This window comes from Schistosoma haematobium, chromosome 3, assembly GCF_000699445.3.
Source record: "Schistosoma haematobium chromosome 3, whole genome shotgun sequence".
NCBI lineage: Eukaryota > Metazoa > Platyhelminthes > Trematoda > Strigeidida > Schistosomatidae > Schistosoma > Schistosoma haematobium.
Genome location: NC_067198.1, coordinates 35357401 through 35374676, shown reverse-complemented (window position 1 = coordinate 35374676; position 17276 = coordinate 35357401). Strand labels below are relative to the sequence as shown.

At 35.7% G+C, this 17276-nt stretch overlaps 2 protein-coding genes across 2 annotated transcripts in view; one reads left to right on the top strand and one right to left on the bottom strand.

Moving 5' to 3' along the window:
* Positions 1-583, bottom strand: part of MS3_00005639 (uncharacterized protein) — a gene marked incomplete at its 5' end in the record, with an annotated part of 32990 nt that extends 32407 nt beyond the window's left edge. Inside the window, one exon of the mRNA XM_035730290.2 lies at positions 534-583. Within this exon, the coding sequence (XP_035586364.1) occupies positions 534-583 (50 nt within the window). The remainder of the gene's footprint in view (positions 1-533) is intronic.
* Positions 584-6732: 6149 nt separating this feature from the next.
* DUSP19 (dual specificity phosphatase 19) lies at positions 6733-10676 on the top strand (the record flags this gene model as incomplete). The annotated part of the gene is made up of 2 exons (XM_051213730.1): positions 6733-7795; positions 9758-10676. Exon 2 carries the CDS (start codon positions 10272-10274, stop codon positions 10674-10676), a length of 405 nt encoding a protein of 134 aa, XP_051069735.1. The 5' UTR covers positions 6733-7795; positions 9758-10271.
* Positions 10677-17276: the final 6600 nt, after the last annotated feature.

Here is a 17276-nt window from a genome sequence, read left to right as displayed (position 1 = left end):
TTGGTTGTTGGCGGGTTTGCGATTTCCGCCTTCTTTCATCGTCTACGGTTTCAAATTAATTAATACCTAGTAATATGAATTTTGTAATATATTGAGCATCTACTTGTAAAACTCTGACGTTTCAAAATGCAAGGAGCATATGCTATCGTGGGTTGGGGCGAGTTTGGGCTATCTTATAAATTCATTTCCAGGGGCTTAAGTGAACTTCCTAATCAGTTGGTACTTCGGAAAATATTAAACTTCGTGTTCCGTACTGAACACGAAGGTGGCTTGTCTTCTTTCATTGATGTAGAACATTTTTACCGGCACACTCTTTAAGGTTTGCAAGCACATCAAGTAATTCCGGAGAAACTTCCAGTGGATAGTTTTACTTTCCTATTCGATATTAAAATTTTCCATCTGTAAAACTTCAGCACCGATACATAAAACGGATCTTGCTCCTTTAAGTTAATCTTCAGCTGGCGATGCTGTGACACAACACTGTTTTTGGTGGAGCTCCATAAGGTTAAAGCATACTCGTTTTACTCACCTACCAGCTTATCTTTCCAGCGTAATCAGCATCTTCCGAGGTACTGTCGGACATCTGGAGCTAAACGTGATTTGATCAGTCGGTAGTGGTTAAGCCATGCATTAAAGGTAACTTGTTACTTACTGTCGGCACGAACAAGCTTTTATCAGAGGGTCTCGTGAATATGTATGACTGGTTTTATGACACACTACATATACCTTCTTGCGAAATGCCCAGAGAATATAGAACAAAGTACTATGTTGGCATGTCCGTGTTATGTTGAAATCCATTTTTGTTCCTCTAGTACAGTCCATCAAGTGTTTGGTACTTGATGTTTCCTACATAACATTAGTAAACATGTCTAGAATCCGCATGATACCATAAGTCACTTCTTTTCCCACATATCCGAAGATAATGAGACATCTACGTTCATAGTTATCTCCTGCAACAAATTGGAAAGATGAATATCCAGGTATATATTTCGAAGGTAGCTCCCTTGATATTTCCCGTTGATGTTTCACATAGAATCAGTGCGAATTACGCTCGGATATTTTGGGCAGATTTCAACTTGTTCTTATGTTGAAAAACACAACCTGACTAAACTCCAGTTCTCTGAATGAGACCTTCCCAGATTGCACTAAACACATCATACTGAGTAGGATGAGCTTGCAAATGATTTACTACATCTCCGAAAATCGACTCCTTGCCTATCAGTTGATGGTTCACGCATAGTAGGATTCATCTACAAAATGATGTCCTTCGTGAAGTTAGTTACTACTGAGTATATCGAAAACAGAGCATTAATGATCGGCCATGTACTTTGTTGCGATGTCTATGTGTCGTTCTGATATCCACCATTTCGCTCGAGCACAACCCGTAACTGAAATTCGCGCATAGGTAGTACTTCACGCAATGTCAGCAAACATCTAAAACCAGTCGACAACATGTGCTAACTGTTTATTCGTGCTGAATAACTACGATGGACGTCCACATTTATCCTCACTTGTCATCAGAGCGAAAAATATACAGAGTGACTCCTCATATTTTCTTATTTGTATTGTTCGTATGAACGACGGGTACAAATCCAGGATGCTTTTCATATAAATCGGCTTGTTGGTGAGTGACAAAAAGCCTAGTAAGAATCCCATCCTCCGAATGAAACTCTCTTAACGATCCATCGTAACGAAATAACCCAAACGCAACTTGCTGATAATTAATTGTAAAGTAAGCATTCGCAATCATGGGCCACATATAGTGAACATCACTGATGGTTTCGTTACGGAGACTATTCTACACATAATCGACAACATTGTCCAATTTTGACGTTCGGTGGGGATGAGACGCTATGTTTTCTTTCCCTCCACCTGATAATCACTGCCTCCAGATAAAAAATTACGTATTTCTAACAAGAAAAAAAGGAATAATGGTAAATTATCGTGAAACACTTTCTCTAGGTCCCCAAAGATACGTAAGCTTTTCTCTTGAGGGACCCCAAGATGTCGCTCAGACAACCTCAGGTGGCAGGGACTTTCAAAACTCTACCGCTCGTAAAGAGCAGGCGCACCTATGGTCAGTTGCGCCATATTGCGCAACTAATTTATGAGTTCCCTCTAAGTGTGTTTCAAGACTGAGCTTACTTAAGTATTTAGGGGGTTACAGAGGAGTGATTAGGATAGTGAAAGTCATTAGAAGATAATCTCGGAGATGCCTATACTCTAATGGGTAAAGATTCATTTGAGGCACTCCCCATAATGTTTGAATTCAGGCCCCGCACAAATTTGGTGACTTGCTTTTTTATACGTTCCACTGTATTCTTATTCCTCCGAAAGCAAAAATCACTATATTTTGGTGCCTGTAAAACATAAAGTGAAAAGTTCCATTTTCCCACTCACCAAAGCTAAGCCTTAAAGTTAATAATCAAAAGTTTTCTTGTTTAACGCATTTTCTCCTAGTCTGCGTGACATTTTTTTAGATAGATTGAATTGCACTTTGAAGTCTTGAAAGTAAGTCCGTTATCATCCACCACACTTATAACTCGAGTTAGATCCTCCTGAAATGTCAGTCTGTCACCATAGTCACAAACTCATCTCCAGTTTCACACGTTCTGTGTAAAGGAATAAATCAGACGATAACAGCTGGGGCATGTCATATAAATAGGTCAAAAAGGGAAGGGTTCCCAGTACTGAACTATAGAGAAGACCTCTACGAAACTCCGTAGTCTGAGACAAAATAAAGTTTACCGTGACCTTATGAAGTAGATCATTCAGACATGAAGTAGGCCAAAATATTAGAGTGATCTGACACTTAACTGTTTGAGTTTATTGATGAGACGTATCACTGGACCTATCAAAAGCTTTTCAGAAGTTAAGGTATATAACATCTATCCACGCCCTGCGATCTAGAATTGTTGTCTATCAGCCCACTGAAGTCAGCTGATTAGTTATGTATAAGTGAATTTTCTTTGGACAGCGTTGTCGTGGTGATAAACGTTTTCGATACCTAGATAAGTGCTTCCAGCCGGTAACTCGAAAATTTCATTGAGGGGGTCATTTTCGGAAATCATTGTGGTGTGCCCCCAATTCTAATTTTCTAGTACTGTGTCTTGGCCTAGTGAGTGTGAGAACATCACACTAAACTGTGTTGCTAGGATTAAAGTTGCCTCTCTCGAAATGAACAATATCCGCTTTATGAAAACTGTCCGTGTTTAGATGCTTCACTTTCTGATACATTAATCCTGCACTTAAGTTAACTTTTGAGAATATTTAATGCAGCCCAGTCAGTCTGTTACACCACGTGTTTTCGCGCAAATGTAACATATTATCGAGGGTTTTGGGATGTCGTTATTTATCAGGTATAAACAGTTTTCTTTCCGTATCACGTTTATTTTCGCGAGCTTTCAGCATATCTCTCAATGATGTGGTGACTGTAAAATCTTTGGATTCGTAGAATCCTTATATACTCATCACTCAGTCTCGGTAATGCAACTGTTGTGTTATGTTGGAAGTTCTGCGTAACATTTAGCTTCCATCTGCTGCAATGCCTAAGAAGTTGATAAGCTATACAGTTTATACTTAATGATTAATTAAGCTTACCTGTAATAGTTCGTCTTTTAACACAGGCCAGTAGCGTATGGCGGCAAGGATGTCGACACGTAACAAATAGTCTACAATTGAACTCACAAGTGTTTACATCCACTTCATAATGCTGTCCACAGTCAAACATAAACAACCGGTCGCCGTTTTCATCTTGTAGGATTCGATGACATATCCTTGATCCTCCATTCTTACACGGAACTTTGATTGGCAACTAAGGAATTTAGGCCTTCAACGTCAGATACTGGTTAAAGTTTCCACATTTTTGATACACTTCCAAACCTTCCGAATCGCGCTAATGACCAAATGTACAGTGAGACGTAACAAACAGGTATTTGAACCTGACATCCTTCAGCAACTTGGTTTCCATGTGGATTTAATGAGTATGGGTAGTCTGAGAAGGGATAAAATTATTCTTCCATACTTTTTAGACCTCTTTTAGCGCGCCACCGAAGTTGTCCCAGCATGCGAAACGCTTGTTCAATTTCAGTTTGGGAAGGATAGGAGGCTTGATGGCCTGTGTTTGTACTGGCAATGGTGGTCCCTCAGTTGATCCAACTTTCTTTTGAAAGAGTCAACGGATGGAGCCTCAACCACGTGCTGAGGTAGTGAATTCCACTCGCTGATGATTTGATGGGAAAGTCGATAGTCAGCTGACAAGCAATTTGTTCTCGGCTTGTGAGCTTTTTCGAAGTGTCCTCGTAAATTCTCTGTTTTGGAAGACAAGAAAAGTGAGGGCATATTAGGTGCAAATTTATCACTAAGCAATTTGAAGACTGTAATCAAGTCGCCCCTGGTTCTGCGATATGACAACGGGAAAAGGTTCAGCTTGGTCAGTCGAGCTTCATACGGAAGCTTCGCTATTCCGGGAATCAGCTTAGTTGCTGTTCTCTGAACCTTTTCCAGAAACTCACTGTCTTTTTTTAAGCAGGGGCTAGCCGCTTGTGTGCAGTACTGAAGTTTAGGACGTACGAATATTGTATACAAAGTCAAAAACGTTTTAGCGTCGACATGACTAAAAGCCACAAAGTTCTAAAACCTTTGGTGGCTATTGTACGAGTGTGCAATAGTCTTTAAGTTTTGGCTGACGATGACTCCTAAGTCATTGTGTCTGGACAACAGGTAGCTCAGTGTTATTCATCGTGTATGTATCTGTACCTTGATGACTGATATGCATCACAACACACTTGGAAGTATGTATCGGCAACTGCCAGGTTTGAGACCATTCAGATAATTTCTTCAGGTCATTTTGGAGATCTAAACTATCACCCTTACTTCGTATCGTTCTCCATATCTTGACATCGTCAGCATATAGCAAGACCGATGATGGTAGTAGAAGAGGAAGGTCATTTACATACAAGTGGAATAGTACTGGCCCCAAAACTGTACCCTGCGACACTTCACTAAACACAGTCTCCCAGCTAGATAACTTTGAGTTCATCCGTACTCTTTGTTGGCTCCCAACTAAGAATTCTTTTATTCGCATCAATAGATTGCCTCCAATTCCGACATTTCTTAACTTATATAACAGCCGGTTGTGAGGAACTTTGTCAAAAGCTTTGCTGAAATCAATGTAGGCTACGTCTACAGGTAACTTTTGGTCCTTTAGAGCTCACCAGCTTTCACGAGTGACTAATAAGTTAGTGAGACAAGAATAATCTTTTCTAAAATTTTAACAACCACACTAGTTAGACTAACGGGGCGGTAATTCTCAGGTTTGTGTTTCGTACCTGTTTTGAAGACAGGACTTACTATGGCGTCTTTCCAGTCTTTTGGTAAACGATCCTGCGTTACGGATAGGTTAAAGCATATACTTAAAGTGCTTGCAACGAAGTTATATAATTCCTTCAGTAGCCTAGGATGTAATTCATCGGGCCCCGTGGATTTACCTATGTCAAGCTTATTTAGTAGACCAAAGACATCGAGTTCTTTAATGGTCACTCTATCCAGTGTATTTGTGGGGGGATCTGTGTGCACTGATGGGAAGGGTCCTTCTATGGTGTGTACAATGCTAAAGTAGTTTGAGAACACTTGAGCCTTACCAAAGTCGTCTTCCACTAATGATGCGGCAGTACTGTCTCCCCATAGAGCAGGAATATTTCCTCTTCTTTACATTAAAACACAATTGTATGAACGAAGAATATTCTTTTCAATAATTTCTCATCAGGTTCTACAATTATAAATCCAGATTAATAATCCATAAAATTGACCAGATTTAAGGCAAAATACATCATTTGGAAATTGTAATATGTGAATCAGGAATTGTTTATTATATAAATAAAATTGTTAATGTTGGGGCTGACTAATATAAAGTGTTAACTTGAATCAGTTTATAAGTGAAATAAAATTGTGAGATAAATTATCAGAATAAATATGGTCAACATGGGGTAAGAGAGAGAGAGAATATTGTGATTACAAATCGGAAATTACGTAATATGTAAAATAATTAGGTCAACTATAGTAGATTCAGGGGTGGATATTGAATAAATTCATCAAAAAGGGGGTTATCAAGTGTAAAGACAATAATAATAACAACAGTGATAATAATAATAATAATAAAGTTTGGGACATAAAGTGAACATTAACCAGATTACGTCACCACATTATAAGATTGATTATTAGCTAGTTGGCCAGGGTAAAAGGAGTGGCTGAACATACTTCTTTTGAATACAAAGCTCTGGCTTTTTGATTCGAATAGCAATTGCTTCAGCCGTCTGTAGGATTCGCAGTCTGACGGAATTAGGTAGACTGCTGTTGACACGATAGACTATTGCAAAAGATTGCTCCATGTTTGCTGTATGTCCTGTTTGGACCCGTGTGGTTAAGCAAAGGTGTTGTCAAAACTGTTAACAGCTCCATCTTAGACCTAAGACTTGCCGGTGACTTGACATTTCGTTGAGGTTTACTACAGCAGTTGGGATCACAGATCAAGTTACGAAGCAACAATAGAGCCAACGTGTACACTACGAAACAGAGAACGCTAAATTAATGCTTTTGGCGGTTATCTTGGGCTTTTTAACGCAGCAATATGAAAAATATGAAAAAAATGTGAAAACACTTGATACCCATGCAACCCAACAAACCCACGGCACTCGAAATACGGAATGACCGCCTCTTGTCAGGTCGTTGAAACGAAAGCGCGGGCAACTTCGAAAGGCTCTGACGTTTTCCCGTGCCTTTAATACTGTATCACCAGGACTTCTGTAGCACCACTATCGTTGTTGGTTAAGTCATTAGGGTCTAACAGCTGGGAAACCCCGACTTTGTCCTGCCGAAGATAGTCTGCATGACAGACTAAGCTTTTTGGATTAGGGACAAATCATTCGATTAGTTTTGTTTGATAATGAGGCTATCTTTTAGTGTTTCAGTGTATAGATTCCTTGCTTGCTTGAACTCCGTTTATCTGCTGTGGTGACTAGTTTGTTTGCGACCCACCCAGTAATATCTTTTAGGCTTTAGAATTCGAAGAATGTAATTCCTTATTATTAGTTGTTTTGTAACTTTCGTGGAGCAGACTGCTTTGTAACACGTAAGTTCATGTGCGGTAAGAAATGCCAGTGTTAATCCAGAATACTTGGTTGAGGTCCGTGTGACTATCGTAACCAATGGTTGGAGACTGGATGACATTGCCCAGAATCGATCGCTATTGTGTGTATATATATATTCTCTGTCTTTCCTTAAACTATGAGATCAAAATTGCTGTGTATCTTTCTTGCTACGAACTTATTCTTTATTCCTGTGCAAATTCCTATACACAATTTTTCTTTAATACATAACCTCCATTGAATTAACTACTATAGTAGAACAACGAATTCATATATGAATTCATTGTTCATCTTGTTGTGCTAATCATGTTTGGCAAGTTGAACCGATGTATATGTATGTCTGGTCGTACATTGTAGTTGACTGACTGACTTCTACTCCTTCAGCAGATAAAGTACCTTCAAGTCAGACGAAAACCCTCCAGAGGCTAAATGTTACAGGTGACTTAACTTGAGCCCCATATAGGTGGGCTTCGTTCGTTATAAAATTTTTCGATTATTCTTTTAGTGCAGTCTATATAATGTCAACATATCCTTTAGACATATCATGTTGTACATCAAGAGACTAATAAGAGATGAGTGTCAGCCAACTGTGTCAAACCCAATGGTCTGCCATCGATCTAGATTTTACGGAAGTTTGAAGAGGTTACGAGGTAAGTTTAAGTTAAAGCTCGGCTAGATCGTGAATAAGAGGTCTCAGTATGCCTTTCCTACCATAAATTTAACCCCCAAGTGACAAAAAAGTGGGAAACTGTAGGTGAATAGAGGGGAATCATGTGTTAATTTAAGAGAAAAGTCTTTTTCTCATTATGGGGTATGAATTTTGGGGACAGTATGTACTATTTTTTAGGAAATGTTTCGGCAGAAGGTAGATCCGTAGACACGTTAGGGAAAAGTATACATCTCAAGTTCGACATCGACTTACTGCCAAATTTGTAACCGTTACACTACTTACGTTTAGCTGTCTCTAGTATGTAGATATTATTGGCAAATATTTTCGTAAAATGTATTGATGAGTCGTTCTTCTAAATAAATCACTTTAATTATGTCTAGTGTGTAAAAATATTTAGTTACCCTGCTAAATCCAAACATACCTTGATAACCTAACTATAACACCTAAGATTTTGTCACGGTTATTAACCTTACAAAGTTACAGTTTCGATATGAATTACTAGTTATTCGTATGCGACATATGTTTCAAAAGTGTTATGGTTGGTTGCAGATGTTGTTAAAAAGAGATCATATACAAATTAATAAACAAATATTTGATTATCTATCGGAGGGAATTAGTTCTCGATGTAACTAAAATCAAGATAATCAACAATACTGGATTCGACTCGTATATACCTCACCACATTTTTTATGCTTCCGTAAACACAAAGTTTACTGTGCCTAGTTTCTCCTACAAAAAGTTTGTGAGTATTTCAATGCAACTAAACTATTGGGTTTTGATGATCTTAATGGCCAGTTTTTCTTGCCATTTATATCTAAATTTTTACTACTGATGAGGTCAAAGATACCAAATGATAGCTCTTTACCCTGACCAATTGTATTCACGAAGTTACTGCGAATCTATAGTGTACAGAATATGTAATTTATTCTAGATATGATTGCAAGGACAAATATGAGAGTAAACATAAAGTTATATCCTTAATTACTTGGTCACCAATTTTCTATGGACTGTGCACAGAAAACGGTGGTCTGAACGTAGCACCACTCATGTATAACTATCAAACTTTTTAACAACTTCAGTGATAGCTTGTCTGAATTAGTTATTGTATAAAATTACACAGATATCCTGAATTTTCTACAAAATGCTCATTAATGGTTTTGTATTATAGCAACGTGGGTAGCTTGGGTTGATATTCTCAGGTTCGAGCTACACTTTGTAACGTCTGGCAGTTATAAATGTTTTCCTAGATCAAGTGTAATAGTATTTGAACTTTCTCGATAGTAGTTGAACTGTGACTCGTGTAATCACTTATTCACCATTCTGTCTTGATTTAAATGATAAGAGTGGGTTATCATTATGCTGTTAGCGTACGGTTATCCTGTGGAAATGTATTTAGATTGAATTTTTAAAAGCTTCATATTACTGTTGACAACTAACACTAGTTTTTTGCCCCGTAGTTGGAAAAGTTATTATCAATCGTTGATATTTTTAATATTAGTATTGACCATAAATTTATGTAAATTGCTATATCTGAATTAGAAATCTCGTCTTCTGAAATACTGGATGCCATGGTTGTTGGAAATAACAACATTTATCCACTTCTAGACTTATTTAGGCTGAAGTACCTTGACTAAAAGATAAGATAAAACAAAGGCATAACCATTCTATATACATCCATTTACAATATCCTTAGAGATAGGCTAACTAAAACATGAATAAACTAATCAAACAACAATAATGTTAAGGGTAACAATAAGAACGAAATTTCAGTATACCTGACACACAAAATTTATTAAATTTAAATTTGTTCAGAAAAGAAAAGTAGTTTTAATATGATGAATTTATTAAATGTTTGTAGAATTAAATATTCTCAAATCATGTTATGTAATAATTTACATTTAAATTAAATTATTTGCCAAAATTGTTCGATTCAATATTTCAGGTTTAATTCAATAAAACAACTTATGAATAATATAAAAGATGCTATTCAATGTTTCAATGTGAATTCTTTAAAACCAACACTTATAGAAGTTCGACAATTAGATGGATCAATTATTAAAATGAATAAATATGGATCAGAAATTGAAAAAAATGATAAATCTAGTCAATTAGAATCTAATTTTTCTTCTTATGGTTTTATTCCAAATTTTAATCTGGATTTACAAATGGGAAAAATAGAACTTCCAGAATTTACAATATTATTTGGTAAGTTAATTTAATTGAATATATATGAAATTATTAATAACCATAATCTTTCCATTCGCCTTTCGTCCTCTCAGTTTCGTAAACAACACCGCCACGAGAAGGCAGTGTGTAGGACTTCCCTGGTGGTTGCTATGTGAAAGCATTTCGAGAGGGAAAGCTAACTCTTCCCATTCTCAGCCGTACCAGGGTATTTGGGGGCAATGTACGTATGTATGTATGAAGTTCTACATTTTTGCTAATTGATTATCTATATGTTTACATGTTTTCTTATTGTAGGTTCTGTTGATGTAGCTCAAAATTTAAATTTGTTAAACAATAATAATGTTACACATATCATTAATCTTATTTCAAATATAATACCAAATTATTTTCCTGAATATTTTCATTATTTATCACTTATTGTTTATGATAATTTAACATTTCAATTAAATGATATTTTGAATGATTGTTTTAATTTTTTAAATATTGTAAAACAAACTAAGGGTTGTTGTTTTATACATTGTGAAGCTGGTATTTCACGTTCACCATCTATTATAATTGCTTATTTAATGAAATTTTATAATTATTCATATGATAATGCTTATAATTTAGTAAATAATTCTAGAAATATTTGTATTAATGTAAATTTTAAATCACAATTAATGAGATTAAATTGAATAAGTAATATATTTCTGTTTATTTTGTGTGTTTTTTTCTGGAATGAATTTCATTTCTTACTTTTTTTCATTATTATTAAATTTACAATTGAGAAAAGTTATGAACGTCTCGTAAGTAACTTTGAAAATGTCTATCAACTTATGGGGTCCTTCATTTTGATGTCAATTAGATCGGATGGTGTTATCGATGGGATCACCACTTTTGTAGCCCTAATTCTGACTGTAGTTAGATTGGACAAATGATCGTTATTGAATGATTGCTATCGAAATATATTTTCCAAATTATTCTCATATATAATTATTGACTTAGTCTATGTTAGTGAATAATGGAATTAAGTAAGTCAAATACGAGAATGAATTTCGAATATGTGTATTTCGTACAATCTTTTATCCAGACAAAAGATTAGATAATCAAAAAGAAGAGAGTGAAGCGAAACAAGGCGCAGTGGAAAAGGCGTATGAGTCAACTCCATTTAACCAAGCGTTAATCTATATTTATAGTCATACAAAAATAACCTACAGATATATGATGAGTAGGATAAGAAGTGCATACACATACGCTCATCTAAAAACAGTCAGGGTTGATAAGTGAATAATTAACAAGATTAAAACGTGACTTAAGAAGATTGGATAAATTGATCTGTCCAGAGGCTAGAATAAGGTATGAGGGTTAAACATAGTAACGGACATTACAAACTTACTCGAATTAAATAAGAGTTATAAACCTGTGTAAAGAATAAAGATTATGATTTATGGTAGATGATTAGAATCAACAATTAAATTTAAGGTTTTCATCACGTTGCTGATATTAGGTAAAATACCAAAAACTCTATTTAACCAAATAGTTGAATGAATTTTGCGCTACAATCTAAGATCTATTATCTTAAACCTGATTAGTTCATACATAAATTATAGTCTTGCCGGAAATATTTCTTAGATTTAGATTTATTAAGGTGAAACAAATATCTGAAATTTAATTGTTGTTGTTTTATTCTCTCTTCCTATACTAAAGTATTGTTACTTTTTTAATTGAACAACTAAAACATTTAACCGATAATAATTTCTACAGATTTTGGATCATTACAAATTGAATACATTCAATTTAGATTTTAAATGATCATTAAAGTAAAAATAGTTGTTTATCATTTTGAAGTGATATAATTCATTAAATGATACACACGTTTGTATATAGTAAGCTGTGGGTGGTCAGACCAAAACAGAGCACAAATCCATAAACTAACTAACAAGTGGAGTGAGCCATGTTGGTAAGTGTAGTCTACCTGGTTGGGATCCGTGAGATTATAGCAACCGATGGTTAGAGACTTTGAATGACATGGCTCAAAATCGTTTGGAATAGGGGAGATGCATCCATTCTTTTTGTCCTCTCAAACTCTAATCTTCTGAATTCTTTATGTCCTTTTTTTCACTTTCCAAATTTATTTCACTGGATTATACTCCTTGAATAACCTCTTCAAACCCTAATGTTTCCGATGACTCCTTATACTCTTACTACATCTACCATTATGGGGTTTGAATCGACAATTGTATCTCTTTGCCAGTGTGGTATGGCAACTCGAACCGATGTACGTACTTACGAAGTTCTGCGTTGTTACTGACTGACTGATATATATGTAAGAAACATAAATATGTTATGCTTTCTCTTTGTATGAATCAATTGAATTGCATATTTTATGAAATTGGTTATAGCTATTTTTCTCTTAATTTCCAACGTTTAATCGGTACACACGGTATCTGAACACGATTAAATCATGAACATTTAAATATTGTTTTAAGCTTTCTTGTAATATCTTTCCTTATGCATTGAAAATGAGGATTTTGTCATTCCACACGATGAGTAGTGCAAACATAAAGATTTATTGATTGTCTAAATGTTCTTAAAACACGTCGTCCTTAGACAAAAACACACATATGTTGATTTTACTAACACTCATTGATTAATATCAGAAGGGGTATTGTGGATATTATAGTAATTTCAATGGTTAAGATCATGATTCATTTGAAGCTAGAAAACCTGGAAGCAATGGACGGCCGTTTCGTCCTATTGTGGGACTCCTCAGCAGTGCGCATCTACGGTCCCGCCCTTCGCGAGGTTCGAACCCAAGGCCTATAAGTCTCGGGCGCGTGCGCTTAACCACTAGACCGCTGAGCCGCCATCCAACGGTGTTAATGTCTAACTTCAAATAATCCACGAAATTGAGTGATACATCCATCATTGTCATCAGTGAGTTACTATCTCACAACAGACCTGGTTGAAATCCACTGGTCACTGCTTCTCACTAGAACTTTAGGATATACATCTTGGAGCCAGTCACTAGTGTGCATATATTGATTAGTATCTCTACAAATGAATATCGCACTGAAACTAAAACAAATACAATGCTGATTAGTTATCATGTTGAATTAAAAACTAAAATAATATCGAACAAAAGCCACAATGAGTTGCATGTGTGGTTTTGTTCTTTTTTTATCTTAGCGTACCACATATTTCGAGAGTTGAATTCTAATAGTCTGAATTTAAGCACCAGTCAATTCTTTATGTTGAGAAACGATTTTGGGTAACATGTATGATATCTATTTTACTCCTGATATGTTTAATGTCTTACACCAATTCGGCGCCCAAATATTGTGAAACTATGCTATCAAATTTAGACAGAATTTCTTATATTTCTACTGATAGTTATTTTTGTTTAGAATCTTGTTAACTTGTAAAATTTTAAGATATTTTTCCTCAGGTTTCTGAAGGCAAATCCATGGGATATTGTTACCTGACCGGCTGGTAGCCATACTCATGTATTGGACAAAGTATTAAGATAATATCGGAGGATCCTACGGAGTGTGTCCAAAGCAATTTTTGCCAAGTCACAGTTGAACACGCTGTCCCGTAAGTCTACGATTTATGAAAAGCACAAGTATATCGTCGAAATAACCACGAATGGATAAAGATAAAACCTATTTATGCAAACAAATGTAGCGGAATTCAAATGTGTCAGTGAACTAGTGGGACTCGAATGTTCACTCCATCAAGCCTTAGCTGCGTCGCAGCAACTCTGAGATTTAAGGCATTCAAATCCCGTTAATTTCTATCTCGTTATGCTAATTTATATGGCAACAAACTCTCTCACATTGCTAGATTCTGTGTTGATTACGATTAATTAAGTACATTCAAATAATCTAGATCTAAATACACTGTATATGTGATTTGTGGGCAATTGATATTTTCAAGTCAACCGTACCGTCGACTTTCTGTGCCCTGCATATTCATTGTTTTCGAAATAAGATCTACAACTTAATTTATGGAATATACAGATGAAAATTGCTTCTTGTACGCAACTCTTACTTAAATATATTCTATGAAATATTTCGTGACTTTTGTGGAGCACTTAAATGCCGTCGATTTTTGGTTTTTATTCTTCATTTATACCGAGTTTCAATGCTCAAACACTTGGTCCCAGTATGAATGTGTTATAGGACCTGGAGATTTTAATGATTTAACCACCGTGAATGTAAATTTTGAGTTTAGACAATAAATCCTGTGGGAGTGAGGTAGTCAAACGCGTCGACAACCTCGCTTATCTTTGAACTCTGATCAGCCCTAATGGGTTAGTGTCTGACGAAATCCCTACACGGATTCAAAAAGCTCGTTTAGCTTTTGCCAACTTACATCACCTATTGCGAGGGTGAGATATCTGTCTATCAATTAAGGGATGATGGAAATTGTGTTTGTCTAGAGCAAGAACGACAAACGTAGTAGAATATGATGAACTCATTTGTTTCGTGATTTCTTTTCAGCTGCTTACAGCCTAGAAATAATAATTCACTGCAATCAATGTACGTATTTTATGTCATATAACGAAGATTAGCCAGATAACAATAAATATAGGAAGACTATAAAATGTCGAATCAAACAAATATGTCAGTGTGGGAATTCTAGAAAATGAGAATTAATTTCAGTAGTAAAATGGGTAAAGCTCAAAGATGAGAACAAAAGTGGGATAACGGAAATTACAAGTTACCAAGGTATTGCGAGATATCCGACTGTATCCTTTTGAAACAATGAGTAAGAAAATTAGGTAAAGTGTTTCTTTAGTCAACAATGATCTTACTATAACTTATTTATTTATTTTCTGTTCGGTAAACGTGTTAATATACAATTCAGTAATTAATGTAACTTTTTCTGAACGTTAAGCCACAATTTATGTATCGACCCTCTGCCACCCAAATTCATAAAATCATGTTTTGAATGCACACGACATATCTGCGCCTGGGTAGCAAAGACTATATGTAGTGCGTCAAGAATTACTCGACAGATAATTTTAAGACATCAACTAATTCTTTTGATATTCCAGTTTTTCTGTTCCCTTGATTTTCAGTATGATTACAAAGATGTCATCTTATGTCCGGGCAGTATATTTTTAGAGTACACAATAACATGAAATACTGCACAAGTATATGTTTGCAGTCTCACATTAAAGATGGTATTAGACTCACCAAAAAGTGGATAGACAACCTCACAACAATGAAAATAAATGTACGACGGTGTAAAAACACTAAGTTCGAAGGTTCATAAAATAACGAATAAACAAATATTTTACCAAATAATGTTATATTCTATATTGTAGGCTAGGTACTTATCTGTTAACAACCGTGTGTCATTGTACAGAAATTTGTATGATATTCAGGAGATCGGGTGCTAACTTCGAAATATGCAGTAACATGCCTCCGGATTTTCAATAGTTGTCTAATTAATCTATTTTTGTTGTAAATTCAAAAATCAGCAAACCCTACAAACCGCCTACATTAATACTAGTAAAAATTATGTTCTTACTAGTGGCCAATTTCGAAGGGTAATTCATGGAGTTCTAGTGACCAGTGAAGCTCAGACATGTCGAATGAAGTAGTTGGGAGACAATGCTGCAAATTAATTGAAGTTGAAAGTGTATGCCATTCCATAACGGCTTAGTGGCTAAGCACTCACTGAAGATTTTTGGTCTGACCGCGGCGAATTCATCGATACACGCTGTTGAGCCCCATGCTGGGACGAGACAGTCACCTAGTGTTCATTGATTGTTGTTCGAGTGCAGTTTGTTCTTGATGTAAAGTACGATGCTCAACAGTCTCTACAATCCCTTACACCAAAATAGAAAGGACTTGTTTGAAATATTTAAGTCTAGTGTATCTAGTCGAAAATATACATATCCACGCTTCTCCAACAATCGTCCTTCAGCATGTTGTTTGGAAAGAAAGCTTGATGTTTCAAATACGAGTTAGGACACAAAAAAGTGACTGTCCGCTTAAATATATAGTGCGAGTCGGCTGTACCTTGAACGTTAAAAAACAAAATATAACTGTAATACCTTACTACTATATATCAAAAATCAAACAACAACTACTAGTTTACTTGAGGTACTAAGTATAATGCTAAGTAAACCTGCCGGTTACTTTAACTTTGAATTTTAAGCGGCACAACCGTATAAAAGTTCGAGATTTCCCCCCATCATATTTTACAGGCTTTGAAAAATCATTAGTAATTTTAGGATTGTAAAGGATATAACTGAAGTTTCCTACAAATACATACTAGGTAGGATTTAACCATTGACAAAGCCTACGGACCCATGTTTTTTTAATCATATATATGGACAAGTGCATATAACTTAGAATAGCACGAAAAACCTTTTTAAAAGGAAAACAATAAGAAACAAGTCCACCAACTAGAAAATACATACACTCAGCCAACTTAAGAAGTTTAATTTTTAGCTAATTTTGGTAACTTCACAAAAAAGCTCTAGGTATTGTTTTCCAATCAGTCGGTAGGATTGATTCGCTAGGTTGAAGAAGGTAAAATGGCAAATGTATTCGCCCTATCTGCTGCCCTAGTTCCTAAACGCTCCTTTGACTACATGTTTTCCTACCATTTCTGAGATTCCTATTTCTATGGTGTATTACACAATAAGAGACAAGCTTAGGATATCTCAGTAAGAATTAACACTAAGTTCAAACGTTTCCTGAAATTTCCAATAATAACTCGTCCATCGTAATGTCTTCAACATCAATTGTGATGAAAACGTAATTACTCTACCTGTATATAAACATATCTTTGAAATAAACACGATTTTAGGTAGTTTTTCCAGGAAATCAAATGGACTTCTATGAGACACGATTACATTTCGGGTTATTGTAATTTTATAGACATCCAAGTTTTCTTAATGTGATTTAATAAGAATTTGAGGCAGAATAATAAGTAATCAATTAATCAGAATATACAACTAAACACTTATCCATTTCCTTTGGAAACTACTGCAATCAGTTGTTCACAAAGTCATTGATATGTAAGTAACGCAGTTGTTAGGACACGGGTACTAGGTAAAGATGGCAAACCAATTGATGAAGTAGTGAAACTTCATCAGTTGAGATGGCTGGGACACGTGTTACGTATGCCCAACGACCGACTGCCTCGATGTGCGATGTTCAGTGGTATAGGAGTAGGTTGGAAGAAAGCTAGGGGTGGCCAGACCAAAACATGGCACAAGTCCATGAAGTCACTGACAAGCGGACTGAGTCATGTTGGTAGGTGTAGACTAC